Source organism: Lepidochelys olivacea, assembly GCF_965140295.1.
Source record: "Lepidochelys olivacea isolate rLepOli2 genome assembly, chromosome: 24".
NCBI lineage: Eukaryota > Metazoa > Chordata > Testudines > Cheloniidae > Lepidochelys > Lepidochelys olivacea.
Genome location: NC_140434.1, coordinates 16,793,446 through 16,806,171, shown reverse-complemented (window position 1 = coordinate 16,806,171; position 12,726 = coordinate 16,793,446). Strand labels below are relative to the sequence as shown.

The 12,726-nt window shown below is 66.7% G+C and overlaps 1 protein-coding gene across 1 annotated transcript; it reads right to left on the bottom strand.

Moving 5' to 3' along the window:
- Positions 1–2,846: 2,846 nt before the first annotated feature.
- VSIG10L (V-set and immunoglobulin domain containing 10 like) lies at positions 2,847–12,488 on the bottom strand. The gene is made up of 11 exons (XM_084613390.1): positions 12,443–12,488; positions 9,729–10,061; positions 9,174–9,437; positions 8,735–9,019; positions 7,664–7,918; positions 6,912–7,184; positions 6,482–6,769; positions 6,063–6,176; positions 5,207–5,268; positions 4,935–5,078; positions 2,847–4,672 (listed from the first exon to the last, which is right to left on the bottom strand). The coding sequence occupies exons 1-11, from the start codon at positions 12,474–12,476 to the stop codon at positions 4,580–4,582; spliced, it is 2,145 nt and encodes a 714-aa protein (XP_084469516.1). The 5' UTR covers positions 12,477–12,488; the 3' UTR covers positions 2,847–4,579.
- Between the last annotated feature and the right edge of the window lie 238 nt (positions 12,489–12,726).

The following is a 12,726-nucleotide window of genomic DNA, read 5'->3' as shown; positions in this document are numbered from 1 at the left end:
GGGAACGGAGAAGGGACAGGGAGGAGGAATGGAGCAGAGGAGGGAGCGGAGGGGTAGCCCAGGAGAGAGGGAACGGAGAAGGGACAGGGAGGAGGAATGGAGCAGAGGGGGGAGCGGAGGGGTAGCCCAGGAGAGAGGGAACGGAGAAGGGACAGGGAGGAGGAATGGAGCAGAGGGGGGAGCGGAGGGGTAGCCCAGGAGAGAGGGAACGGAGAAGGGACCGGGAGGAGGAATGGAGCAGAGGGGGGAGCGGAGGGGTAGCCCAGGAGAGAGGGAACGGAGAAGGGACAGGGAGGAGGAATGGGCGAAGGGGGGAGCGGAGGGGTAGCCCAGGAGAGAGGGAACGGAGAAGGGACCGGGAGGAGGAATGCAGCAGGGAAGGACTGGGGCAGGCCGCAGGGTCCGCAGCAGAGCCCCCAAAGGAGGCCAGGCCCAGCCCAGAGGCTCACGGGGGGCAGGGCCATGCAGCTCGATTCTGTACCTCAACGTTTGCAACACAAATGGGAAAAAACGACAAAAAAACTATTGTAAAAAAAAAGGGTGGGGGGGACTTTATTGCAAGAAACCACTAAAAAGCCACTTTGTCTTCCATTGCCACTGGGGGTCTGGGGCCGTGGGGGGCGGCTCATTTCTTCCCCCCCACCCATGCTCCCCTCGCGAGGGACTCTCTGGGGTCTCTCGCTCAATTTTCCTGTGATCCAAACCCCCTTTCATTTCATTTGTCAAAACTCCGTGGGGCGGGGGGACGACGTGAAAAAAAACCCATAAAAAATAAATCCCGAGAATCCTTTTTCCAATAAAATGCAATAAAAGCAGCAACGCAGGCCTGGCGTCTGGTGTGGGGGGTCGGGCCCCGAGCCTCAGTTTACCAGCCGCTGGGAATGGGCGCCAGGGGGTGGGTCACTGGATGATTCCCTGTTCGGGTCGCTCCCCCTGGGGCATCGGGCACTGGCCACTGTCGGCAGACGGGACCCTGGGCTGGATGGCCCCTTGGTCGGACCCCGTGTGGCCGTTTTCTGTTCCTGGGGGGGGAGGCTGGATGAAGGGGTGTGTACGGAGATGGATGGATAGTGGGGGGAGGGGATGGATGGGGGAGGGGCTGGATGGTGGGGCGGGCTGGATGGGGGCAGAGGGAGGATGGCTGGAGGGTGGACGCGGCTACGTCCATTGGGGGGCTGGGTGTCACAGTCACACGCCCCAGGGTGGGGGTCCACCCCCAACACCCACTCCGCCCTGGGGGGCGGTGGGGGAGGGGCTGTGTGAGTGCCCCCAGGGGCACTCCAAGCGGGGTGGGGAAGCAGGAGGGGAGCAAGAAAGGAGGGGGAAGGAGAATAAAATCGGGGGGAGCCCCTGGCATGGGGACGGGCACTGGGGGGGCACAGAATCCCCCCAGCATAGGGTGGGGGTCCCTGAACTAGAGGGGGCACCCAGGGAGGTGGCAGATGGGGGGTGCCATGGGCCCGGTGGGTGCACAAGCTGAGACGACCCCCCCCACTGCCCCACCCTGTATTTCTCTTTCTGTCTATTTCCCCTCGAGCCGCAGAGCCCAGGGGGGCAGGATCGGGCCCAGCAGGCCAGAGAATTTGCTTTTCCAGCCACTGGAAAGGGAGCCGCCAAGGGCCATGGGTCAGGAGTGAGGGGCATCGGCAGAGCTGGGGGGCAGGGGGAGCCCAGCACTGGGGGAGCAGGGGGGCTGCGGGTCGGGAGTGAGGGGCATCAGCAGAGTTGGGGGGCAGGGGGAGCAGAGGGCTGGGCTAGCAGGGTCTGCGGGTTGGGAGTGGGGGGCATCGGCAGAGTTGGGGGGCGGGGGAGCCCAGCACTGGGGGAGCAGGGGGCTGCGGGTCGGGAGTGAGGGGCACTGGCAGAGCCCTGCAGGATGCTGGGAACTGTTGGCTCGGGGCTGGGGGAGGGGGAGGGGGCGAGGCTAGCATGTGTGGGGCAGGAGGGGGCAGTACGGTGGCGGGGGTTGGGGGGACAAGAAGCTGGCAGGAAACTGCCACTCAGCGGGGCCTAACAACGGGAACCCCCCACGGCGTGGACACAGACCCCCCTTCGCCCAGCCGCCCACCCCCAGGACTCCTGGGTTCCATCCCTGGCTCTGGGAGGGGAGTGGGGTCTAGTGTGGTGGAGGGAGGCGGGGGGGTGGGGGGAGCCAGGACTCTGGGGCTCTATTATTGGTTGTTTGCACCTGTTTCTATGTGCAGAGATCCCATAACCCATATCCCAGTCCTGCCCCCCACCCCTTTGCTGGTGCCCTTCAATCCCAACCCGCAGCCCCCTGCTCCAACTTTAGGGTCTCTCTTATTTCCCCTTCATCTCTCCTAACTGCGTTGCTCTGGCATCGGTCCCCCCTCCTTTCTCTCTGAAGCCAAGGGGTTAAATGAATTAAGCCCCTCCATCCTGCCCTGGTTTGTTACACTCCCTTCTGCCCCATGGATCAGCCAGTCTGGGGGCTGCCCCCCCCCGACCCTCCACGCTGGGGTCATGATTCAAAGCCAGGGTCTGTCAGTCTGGAGGGGACGGATTGTCCGTGCAGGAGGGGGGTGCAGCGAGCTGGAGTTTGGGGGACCCTGTGGGAAGGTGCTGAGGGGGGGGTCAGTGTGGGCTGCAGCTAGGAAAACACACACAGAAGGGCTCGTTCCCGCCCCGAGGAGGGGGCACCTCCTGTCCTTTCAGGCTCTTCCTGGCCTTCATATCATGTGGGAGGGAGTTCCACAGGTTAATCGTGTTTAAAAGAAAACGTGCCTCAGTGGCAAGTCTTTCCCTGTGGATTCAGGCTGCTCTAGGGAGTCAACAGACACCAGCCTCCACCGCGCCCGCCGGAGGGAGGGGCTTGATGGGCAAGAAAAGTTCCAAAATCATGTTGTTAAAAATAGAAATGGCTGTTACACGCAAAATAGATCAACCCCTGTGACACCGGTGCCCGCTGCCGAAACGAGCTCCCGCCGTCAACCTCCCGCCCCCCCCTGCCAAACCAGGAGTCTGCAACGGTGTCACAGCGGGGGGGGGCATGGATGGGTGTTATGGGGGGAGGGATGTGGGAGGATGGGGATGGAGATGGATGGAAGGAAGGATGTGGATGGAGGGATGAGTGGATGGAGATGGAAGGAAGGACGCGGATGGAGGGATGAGTGGACAGAGGGGTACGGATGGGGATGGAGATGGATGGATGCGGATGGAGGGACGGGTGGATGGAGACGGAAGGAAGGACGCGGATGGAGGGATGAGTGGACAGAGGGGTGGGGATGGGGATGGGGATGGATGGATGCGGATGGAGGGACGGGTGGATGGAGACGGAAGGAAGGACGCGGATGGAGGGATGAGTGGACAGAGGGGTACGGATGGGGATGGAGGGATGGGTGGATGGAGACGGAAGGAAGGACGCGGATGGAGGGATGAGTGGACAGAGGGGTACGGATGGGGATGGAGATGGATGGATGCGGATGGAGGGACGGGTGGATGGAGACGGAAGGAAGGACGCGGATGGAGGGATGAGTGGACAGAGGGGTACGGATGGAGATGGGGATGGATGGATGCGGATGGAGGGACGGGTGGATGGAGACGGAAGGAAGGACGCGGATGGAGGGATGAGTGGACAGAGGGGTACGGATGGGGATGGGGATGGATGGTTGCGGATGGAGGGACGGGTGGATGGAGACGGAAGGAAGGACGCGGATGGAGGGATGAGTGGACAGAGGGGTACGGATGGGGATGGGGATGGATGGTTGTGGATGGAGGGACGGGTGGATGGAGATGGAAGGAAGGACGCGGATGGAGGGATGAGTGGACAGAGGGGTACGGATGGGGATGGAGGGATGGGTGGATGGAGATGGAAGGAAGGACGCGGATGGAGGGATGAGTGCACAGAGGGGTACGGATGGGGATGGAGATGGATGGATGCGGATGGAGGGACGGGTGGATGGAGACGGAAGGTAGGACGCGGATGGAGGGATGAGTGGACAGAGGGGTACGGATGGGGATGGAGATGGATGGATGCGGATGGAGGGACGGGTGGATGGAGACGGAAGGAAGGACGCGGATGGAGGGATGAGTGGACAGAGGGGTACGGATGGGGATGGAGATGGATGGATGCGGATGGAGGGACGGGTGGATGGAGACGGAAGGAAGGATGCGGATGGAGGGATGAGTGCACAGAGGGGTACGGATGGGGATGGGGGATGCAGGCACAGACAGTCGTAATTCTCTCTCTCTCTCTCTCTCCAGAGATCTAATCAGAGCTATGTATAACCTGAGATAATTTGCAAACACAGGAAGTCCCACCCTCTTCCCAAGCACATCAAGAAAGACAGGAAGTCCCGCCCCCTCCAGGCCAGTCCCTTTCTCCCAGTCGAGGCCTGTGGTCCCCTCCTAGTCCCATAGTCTGTTCTGGGGAGGTTGGGGGGCCAGCACAGGGCCAGGGGACACTCCAGGGAGCCCAGATCGTGCCCACGGAGCCTTGTCCTAGGCAGGCTCAGTCCATTCTATAGGTGCCTCCCGGACGCCTGGGTTCATTGCTGGCACTCAGCCCCTATAAGGCTCTCCCGAACGCCTGGCTCCCACGCCGGATCTCCTGGGCCAGTCACACCCGCGTGGCGCTGCGCGCTGTCCTGGGGCCCTGCCCACTGGCCAGAGATGGGAGCCCGGGGCCCCGGCCGTCTCCAGGACACCCGGGCTGGGAAGAGGAAGGTGAATGAGAGACGTACTGGCAGGGTGGGGGCTCTCCCCTAGCAGTCAGGGCTGCCCGATGCCCCCGAGCAGAGCTAGGGGGCACAGCAGGGGGCGCTGTGCTGCAAGGGGGGGACAACAGGGTGCTGGGTGGATGGGCGAGGGTTCAGCAGGGGGCGCTGTGCTGGGGGGATGGGCGAGGGTTGAATGGGGGTGGGGTGGGGACTCAGTAGGTTTTGCCATGCTGCGGGGGCGGGGGGGGCACTTACCCCAGAGGCGGGGGGGCCGTGGATGCGCAGATGGTCCTCGTAGCTGATGAAGGACAGGTTGCCATCCCCCCAGGAGCAGCGCAAAGATGCCCCGGAGGGGGGTGCTGGGGGCTCGACAGGGTCAGACTCTCTCCCGTTCGGGAACTGGAACAGAGCAACCCGCCGTCAGCGTCCCGCTTCAGGATGGGGAAACTGAGGCGTGGGCAAGTCATCATCTGCAGAACCCAGCTCTAGGCCCTGCCCCCCAGCTGGCCCCGCCCCCTCACTCTCACCTGACGGGAAAGGTAATGCTGGTGGGTCCCGGGTGGGGTCAGGGGCATCTTCTCCTGCTTTCCTAGGACGGAGAAAAGGAGCCCGATTGGCTGGTGCCAGGAACACTCAATTCTCATCGACTGGTGGTAAGACCACTGACTGATTCCCTTTCTTTTCATTGGCTGGTGCCAAGGCACCTCCCCCTCCTTCCCATCTCCCTGAATTTCCATTGGCCAGTACCAGCCCCCTCTCCCCCACCCCAACTGAAACAGTGAATTCCGACTGGCTGGTGCCCGAAGGCCTGTGTCTCCCCCCAACTTCCAATTGGATAATGCCAGAGCCAGTGCATTTGGATTGGACAATGGCTGGTGCTCATTGGCCAATGACAATGGCCCCTTCTTCCTCATTGGGCAGTAGAAGGCCACTAAGCCCATCCTGGCATCTGATTGGCTGAGAACAGGAGAATAATTCTGCCTTTTGGCTGTGATTGGACAACATCTAATTGACTCTGCCCCCTTGCAACTGATTGGCCAACAAACAGTGACTCCCCCTTGCCGTGTGATTGGCCAAAGCCTGGGGAAAAATCTCACCCCTTGCATCTGACTGGCTAGAAACAGCTCAATGTCCATCCCTGCATCTGATTGGTCAGCACATACCTAAGCAACCCCACCCCCACTTGTCTTCTGATTGGCCGCGGGCATAGCAGTGATTCCAATCTTTGCATCTGATTGGATAAAACCAGCCCTCCCTCCCATTGGCTAGGAGCAGGGTAGCAATTCTACCCTTGCATCTGATTGGCCGAGAGCAGTGTATCCTGCCCCCAGACCTCCTTCCTGGGATGCTCTGGGGGCGGGGGGACCCCGGCTTCGGACTCACCCCATCGCGCCCGGAGGAACCAGATCAGGAGCACGAGGAGGGCAAGGAGCAGGATCATGCCCAGGATCGACCCCAACACGATGCCTGCAATGGCGCCGGGGCCCAGGGTAGAGGCTGCAGGGAGAGAGGAGACAGGGAGAGAACCCAGGAGTCCGGGCTCCCAGCCCCCCCTGCTCTAACCCACTAGACCCCACTCCCCTCCCAGAGTCCCGGCTTCCACCACCCCCTGCTCTAACCACTAGATCCCGCTCCCCTCCCAGAGTCCCGGCTTCCAGCCCCCCTGCTCTCACCACTAGATCCCGCTCCCCTCCCAGAGTCCCGGCTTCCACCACCCCCTGCTCTCACCACTAGATCCCGCTCCCCTCCCAAAGCCAGGGAGAGAACCCAGGAGTCCTGGCTCCCAGCCCCCCCATACTCACCTGATGGGAGCGTCTGCGTGTGGCTGGGCTCCCCAGCCTGGTCTCCCAGCAGGGGCAGCAGCCGGAAGGAATAGGGGGTTTGGGGTTGGAGCCCCACCACGGTGCTGGAGCGAGTGGCGCCCCCTAGTGTCTGCAGCGTCTGCCATTCCCCAGCCGCCCGGCCCCCGGGGGGCCCCTGAACCTGGATCCAAAACCCAGTGACCACGGAGCCCTCCGGCACCACCCAGTTCAGCCGGGCCGAGCCGGGCTCCGAACCAGGCGCCAGGCTCCAGCCGGAGATGGAGGGACCTGCACAGAGGAGGGAGGGTTAGAGGGAGGGGCCTGTGCCCCTGATCAGTGTGGACAGGACTCCTGGTCGGGGAAGGGAGTGGGGTCTAGTGGTTACAGCAGTGGTGGAGGGGGTAGGGAGCCAGGACTCCTGGGTTCTCACCCGTCAGCGTGAGGTTACTCTCCTGCGAGCCCAGCGGGTTTTGGCACCGCACCGAGTAGCCCCCCAGGTCCTGCGGGGCCGTGAAGTTGCTGATGGTGAGTCGGGCCCCGTCGGCGCTGACCCGGTACCGCCCCCCCGGACCCAGCGGCTCCCCGTGCCGGGCCCAGGTGATCTCCACAGGCCGGTAGGTGCCCTGGCACTGCAGATCCAGCAGGACGGCGCCCCCGGGGTCCAGGGAGGCCTGGAATGAGAGAGAGACCCCAGAGGGGGCTTCTGGGGGGAGGGGGAGGGTTGCGGGGTTGATTTGGGTGGAGTTGCCAGGCGTTAACTCCGCCCCATCGTTCCAGGTCCCTCCCCCTTGGAGCTAGCTCCTCCCACAGAATCCTGGCCCCTCCCCCTGAATGCTAGCCCCACCTGTCGCATCTGGCCCCTCCCCCTGGATGCTAGCCCCGCCCATAGCATCCTGGCCCGGGCCCCCCACCAGCTGGACTTTAGCTCCACCCTCACACTCCAGGCCACACCCACTGGACATTCACTCCTCCCATCCCCCCATCCATGGACCCCAACGCTGCCGACACGGCCCACGCCCCGCCCATGTGGCAGGGACCCCCTACCCCTCCCCCCAGGGGGTGCCAGCCCCTCCCTAGAGTTAGGGTCAGGGTCCGTGCGCCCTACCCATCGGGCCCAAGCCCGGTGCTGCCCCCGGTGGCCGAAGCCGGTACTGCCCCCCGGCGTTGGGGCTGGGGTCTCACCAGGAGTCATGCTGCAGGTCCCCTCGGCGGCGAGGTGTCTCCCCAGGCAGGTGACCCGGGTACCACTCAGGGCCGGCAGGAGGGAGCTCAGGGTTCGCTCGAGGGCGGGGCCGACGCCCTGCTCCCCACCCCCCGGCAGCCCCTGCAGACTGAGGCTGGGAGCCGGGGAGCCCCCCGGCCAGGAGCAGCGGAAGCGAAGGGCCGTGCCATTGGCCACGGAGTCCAGGGAGCAGGAGGGGGAACCGGGGGGGATCTCTGGGGGGGGGGAGAGAGAAACAGATCAGCCCCATAACCCCTCCCCTGCCCCCGAGCCAGCCAATCCCCTGCCCTGGGGCTGGCTGGGAACCTGGTGCCCCCTGGAGGGGACAGGCCCCGTGCCCCATTCCCTGCCCCCTGAGCCAGCCTGCCCCCGCCCTGGGGCCGGATGGGAGCCGGCGCCCCCTGGAGGGGAGAGGCCCCGTGCCCCATTCCCCGCCCCCCTGAGCCAGCCGGTCCCTGCCCTAGGGACAGATGGGGGCTGGTGCCCCCTGGAGGGGACAGGCCCTGTGCCCCATTCCCCGCCCCCCTGAGCCAGCCTGCCCCCGCCCTGGGGACAGATGGGGGCTGGTGCCCCCTGGAGGGGAAAGGCCCCGTCCCCCATTCCCCGCCCCCCTGAGCCAGCCTGCCCCCGCCCTGGGGACAGATGGGGGCTGGTGCCCCCTGGAGAAGAAAGGCCCCGTGCCCCATTCCCCGCCCCCCTGAGCCAGCCTGCCCCCGCCCTGGGGACAGATGGGGGCTGGTGCCCCCTGGAGGGGAAAGGCCCCGTCCCCCATTCCCCGCCCCCCTGAGCCAGCCGGTCCCTGCCCTAGGGACAGATGGGGGCTGGTGCCCCCTGGAGGGGACAGGCCCTGTGCCCCATTCCCCGCCCCCCTGAGCCAGCCTGCCCCCGCCCTGGGGACAGATGGGGGCTGGTGCCCCCTGGAGAAGAAAGGCCCCGTGCCCCATTCCCCGCCCCCCTGAGCCAGCCTGCCCCCGCCCTGGGGACAGATGGGGGCTGGCGCCCCCTGGAGGGGAAGGGCCCAGGGCACTCACGGGTGACGGTGAGGGTCACGGTGGCACGGAGCCGGTGCTGGGTGTGCGGGTTGCTGGCGAGGCAGGAGTAGGGCCCGGCCTGGCTGAGCTGGACCTGGGGCAGCGTCAGGTCCGGCTGGGCTGGGACCAGGGGGTCGCTGGCGTCGGCCAGGCTCCAGTAGATGTGGGCGGGGGGGTCCGACGGGGCCCGGCAGGAGAGCCCCACCGTGCTGTTCACCCGGACGTAGCGCTGGGGCTCCGGGTCACGGTCCGACGAGATGTGGATCGTGGGGGGGTCCGGCCCGTCTGGGAAGGGAACCGAGTCAGAACCGGGGGAGCGAGTCTGGTCTCCCCTGCTGCCCCCTTGGCCCAGGCAGCCCGGGATCCCCGCCCCGGAGGGGCCCAGCCCGCCCGCCCCCCGGCTCAGGCCCATCTACCCCGGCGTCCGGCCTGCGCTCACAATAGACCCGGATCTGGGCGATGCCGATGCCGTTGCTGAAGGGGTTGGACACGGTGCAGTCGTAGCTGCCGGTGTCGTTCCGCTCGGGCCAGCTGATCTGGAGGGTCCCGGCCGAGACCCGGAACCGGGGGTCCTGGTCCAGGCTTTGCCCATCCTTGGTCCAGGTGATGGTGCCCCGCATGGGGGTGCAGGTGAGAACCGCCAACCTGGCGCCTTCGGTCACCTCCAGGGAAGGGGGCGTCACAGAGACCTTCCCTACCAGCTCTGCGGGAAGGAAACAGGCATGGGGAGAGAACCCAGGTGTCCTGACTCCCAGCCCCTCCCCCCTCTTCTCTATCCACTAGACCACGATCCCCTCCCAGAAGGGGGAGAGAACCCAGGTGTCCTGACTCCCAGCCCCTCCCCCCTCTTCTCTATCCACTAGACCATGATCCCCTCCCAGAGGGGGGAGAGAACCCAGGTGTCCTGGCTCCGAGCTCCCCCCCACAACACTAAAACCCATTCCCCTCCCAGGGCTCGGCATAGAACCCAGGCATCCGGGCCGTCCCCGCTTACCGTACACCTCCACCTGGACGTCTCCCCGCCACACCTGGCCCCCCAGTGGGAAGACCTCGACCGTGTAGATGCCGGTGTCCTGAAGGGCCACGGGGGTGATGGTGAGCGCCCCCCCTTGGGGGTCCACGCTGAGCCGGCCCTGGTACACCTGGGCCACGGCCACTGAGCCGTTGGGACCCAGGTGTCCGTCCGCCAGCGCCATCTGGTTCCTCTGCCACACGATTCTGGGGGGCGGCTGGGCCGGGGGGTAGGAGAGTGGGATCGAGAGGTTCCCCCCCAGCAGCACCGCCAGGGGGCCAGGGGGCAGCTGGAGGGGGAAGGGGAGCGCGGTGCCTGGGGGGGAGACAGAGGGAGGCTGGTTAGTTCCGGGCTCGGTTCCACCCCCCACCCCCAGCCAGGGGTCCCAGGGAGTCTTTGCCCTCCCCCTCCCCCGCCGCCTGTCCAATGGGCAGGTCCAGCTCCCCCCACCCCCAACATGGAGACTGAATCCTCTCCTCTGCCAGTCACCCCCCATCCGCTGTAGCCCCCCAGACAGGCTAAGTAGCCGCTCAGATCCCCACCCATAGCCCACCCCCCGTGCCAGCTATGGGCAGCCAGTGGCAATGGAGGAATAGAACCCAGGAGTCCGGGCTCCCAGCTCCCCCCAGCAAAAACAACTGGACCCCACTCCCCTCCTGGAGCTGGGGATGGAACCCAGGAGTCCTGGCTCCCAGCCCCCTGTGCTCTGACCACTAGACGCCACTCCCCACCCAGAGCTAGACCTGACAGGTATCGGCAGAACACTGTGGGGCAGGGCAGCTGGTTTAGCAGGGGGCTGCGGGTCGGGAGTGAGGGGCACCGGCAGAGCAGAGGAGGGGCTGGGCTGGGCGGGCAGGGGGCTGCGGGTCGGGAGTGAAGGGCGCCGGCAGAGCAGAGGGGGGCTGGGCTGGGCGGGCAGGGGGCTGCGGGTCGGGAGTGAGGGGCGCCGGCAGAGCAGAGGGGGGGCTGGGCTGGGCGGGCAGGGGGCTGCGGGTCGGGAGTGAGGGGCGCCGGCAGAGCAGAGGGGGGGCTGGGCTGGGCGGGCAGGGGGCTGCGGGTCGGGAGTGAAGGGCGCCGGCAGAGCAGAGCGGGGGCTGGGCTGGGCGGGCAGGGGGCTGCGGGTCGGGAGTGAGGGGCGCCGGCAGAGCAGAGGGGGGGCTGGGCTGGGCGGGCAGGGGGCTGCGGGTCGGGAGTGAGGGGCGCCGGCAGAGCAGAGGGGGGGCTGGGCTGGGCGGGCAGGGGGCTGTGGGTCGGGAGTGAGGGGCACTGGCAGAGCAGAGGGGGGGCTGGGCTGGGCGGGGGGCTGCGGGTCGGGAGTGAGGGGCACCGGCAGAGCAGAGGGGGGGCTGGGCTGGGCGGGGGGCTGCGGGTCGGGAGTGAGGGGCACGGGCTAAGCTCTATCTAGGCCATTTTCCAGGGCGATGACCTTGGCAGCCGGTTCTTGGCCTGGATTCTGCAGCCTCCATCCTGGCCCCCTCCTCCCCGTTGGCCCCCTCAGCTCCCTGCAGAGCCCCCAGCCTCAGATCTCCTCCCCACCCGCCTCTGGGTGAGTCAGGGACCCAGCGGCCTGGGGACGGGGGGGAGAAGGAGCCTTGATGGGAGCAGCTGCCTCGTCCCAAAATAGATCAATGCGGAGAGAAACCTGGCAGAAGGTCAGCGCTGCCGGTGCCCCTCACTCCCGACCCGCAGCCCCCTGCCAGCCCAGCCCCGGGTCCACCCCCAAGCCCTGCCGGTGCCCCTCACTCCCGACCCGCAGCCCCCTGCCAGCCCAGCCCCGGGTCCACCCCCCAGCCCTGCCGGTGCCCCTCACTCCCGAACCGCAGCCCCCGGCTCCTTCGTGGCCATCAGGCCCCCGTGCATTGGCCCTGGTGATTTGGCAATAGCCAAGGAGGGGGATTTCCTGCTGCCTGATCCCTCCTGTGGCTGGATTTGACACAGGATCCTTCTTCCTTCCCGCTCTCATCTCTAGCGAGCCGTCCCTGTGCGGCGTTATGTGTGGCTGTTCCCCAGCTGCCCCACCCCAGAAGCAGCTGCAGCTCTGTGCTGGATGAGCCCCTCCCCCCCCCCCATCCCCTGGAAACAGCCCCAGTCTATTGCAGCCTGGCCCTGGGGCCAGAGGCTGCGTCAGGCAGAGCCGGGGCTGGGGGGCAGCGATGGGGGGCCCTCGCAGCGAGCCATGGCTCTGATCCATCCGGTCCCTGGGGGTCAAATGGGGCCTGCTGATGTGGGAGGGGAGTGGTGCTAGTGGTTGGGGGGGACTGGGAGCCAGGACTCCTGGGTTCTCTGGAATGAGGGCTGGGGCGGGGAGTGGGGGGGAGGCAGGGAGCCAGGACTCCTGGGCTCTCTGGAATGGGGGCTGGGGGGGGGGGGGAGGCAGGGAGCCAGGACTCCTGGGTTCTCTGGGCGGTGGGCGGGCTGGGAGCCAGGACTCCTGGGTTCTCTCCCGCACCTTTTCCTCCCCCAGCCCAATTCCGTGGGCACCGAATCCCTCGCCCGTGGGGGGGGGGGGTCAGTACGGGGCGGGGGGGGGCAGGTCCCGGGGAGCCCTGGAGGCTCCGGTGAATCTTCCCTGAGCGATTCTGTCCCGTGTTGATGTTTCCGGGACCGTGTCTCCCCCCGCGTAGGTCCGGGGGGAGGGGCCAGGCCCCCATTCACCCCGCAGGACCCTCCTTAGCCCGGGCCCCCCCCACACTCACCCAGCAGCAGCAGGAGCCGGGCGGCGCCAGCCATGACAGGGGCGGGGGGGACCTGGCCGGGCGCGGGGAGGGGCAGTGGGGCCGAGACACAAACACCTGGGGGGGGGGGGGGCGGACAAAGGCTCAGCTCTCCCGGCGCTGCAGGCGGGGAACCGGTTAAGCCGGCGGGGTGGGAGGGACGGGGGGGGACAGGGTGCGGAGCATGGGGGGGGGTTGGGAGAGGCTGGGAGCGGGGGGGAGGGTGCGGAGCGGAGGCAGGGGCGGGAGAGGCTGGGCAGTGGGAG

What these genes read in the sequence shown, in the direction of transcription:
- VSIG10L (XM_084613390.1), bottom strand. Translation starts at nt 12,476, where the DNA reads ATGGCTGGCGCCGCCCGGCTCCTGCTGCTGCTGG. An exon ending in CGCCCAGATCCGGGTCTATT is followed by an intron (nt 9,020 to 9,173) that starts GTGAGCGCAGGC and finishes TTCCCTTCCCAG; the next exon opens with ACGGGCCGGACCCCCCCACG. An exon ending in ACGGCCCCCCCGCCTCTGGG is followed by an intron (nt 4,673 to 4,934) that starts GTAAGTGCCCCC and finishes TCCTCTTCCCAG; the next exon opens with CCCGGGTGTCCTGGAGACGG.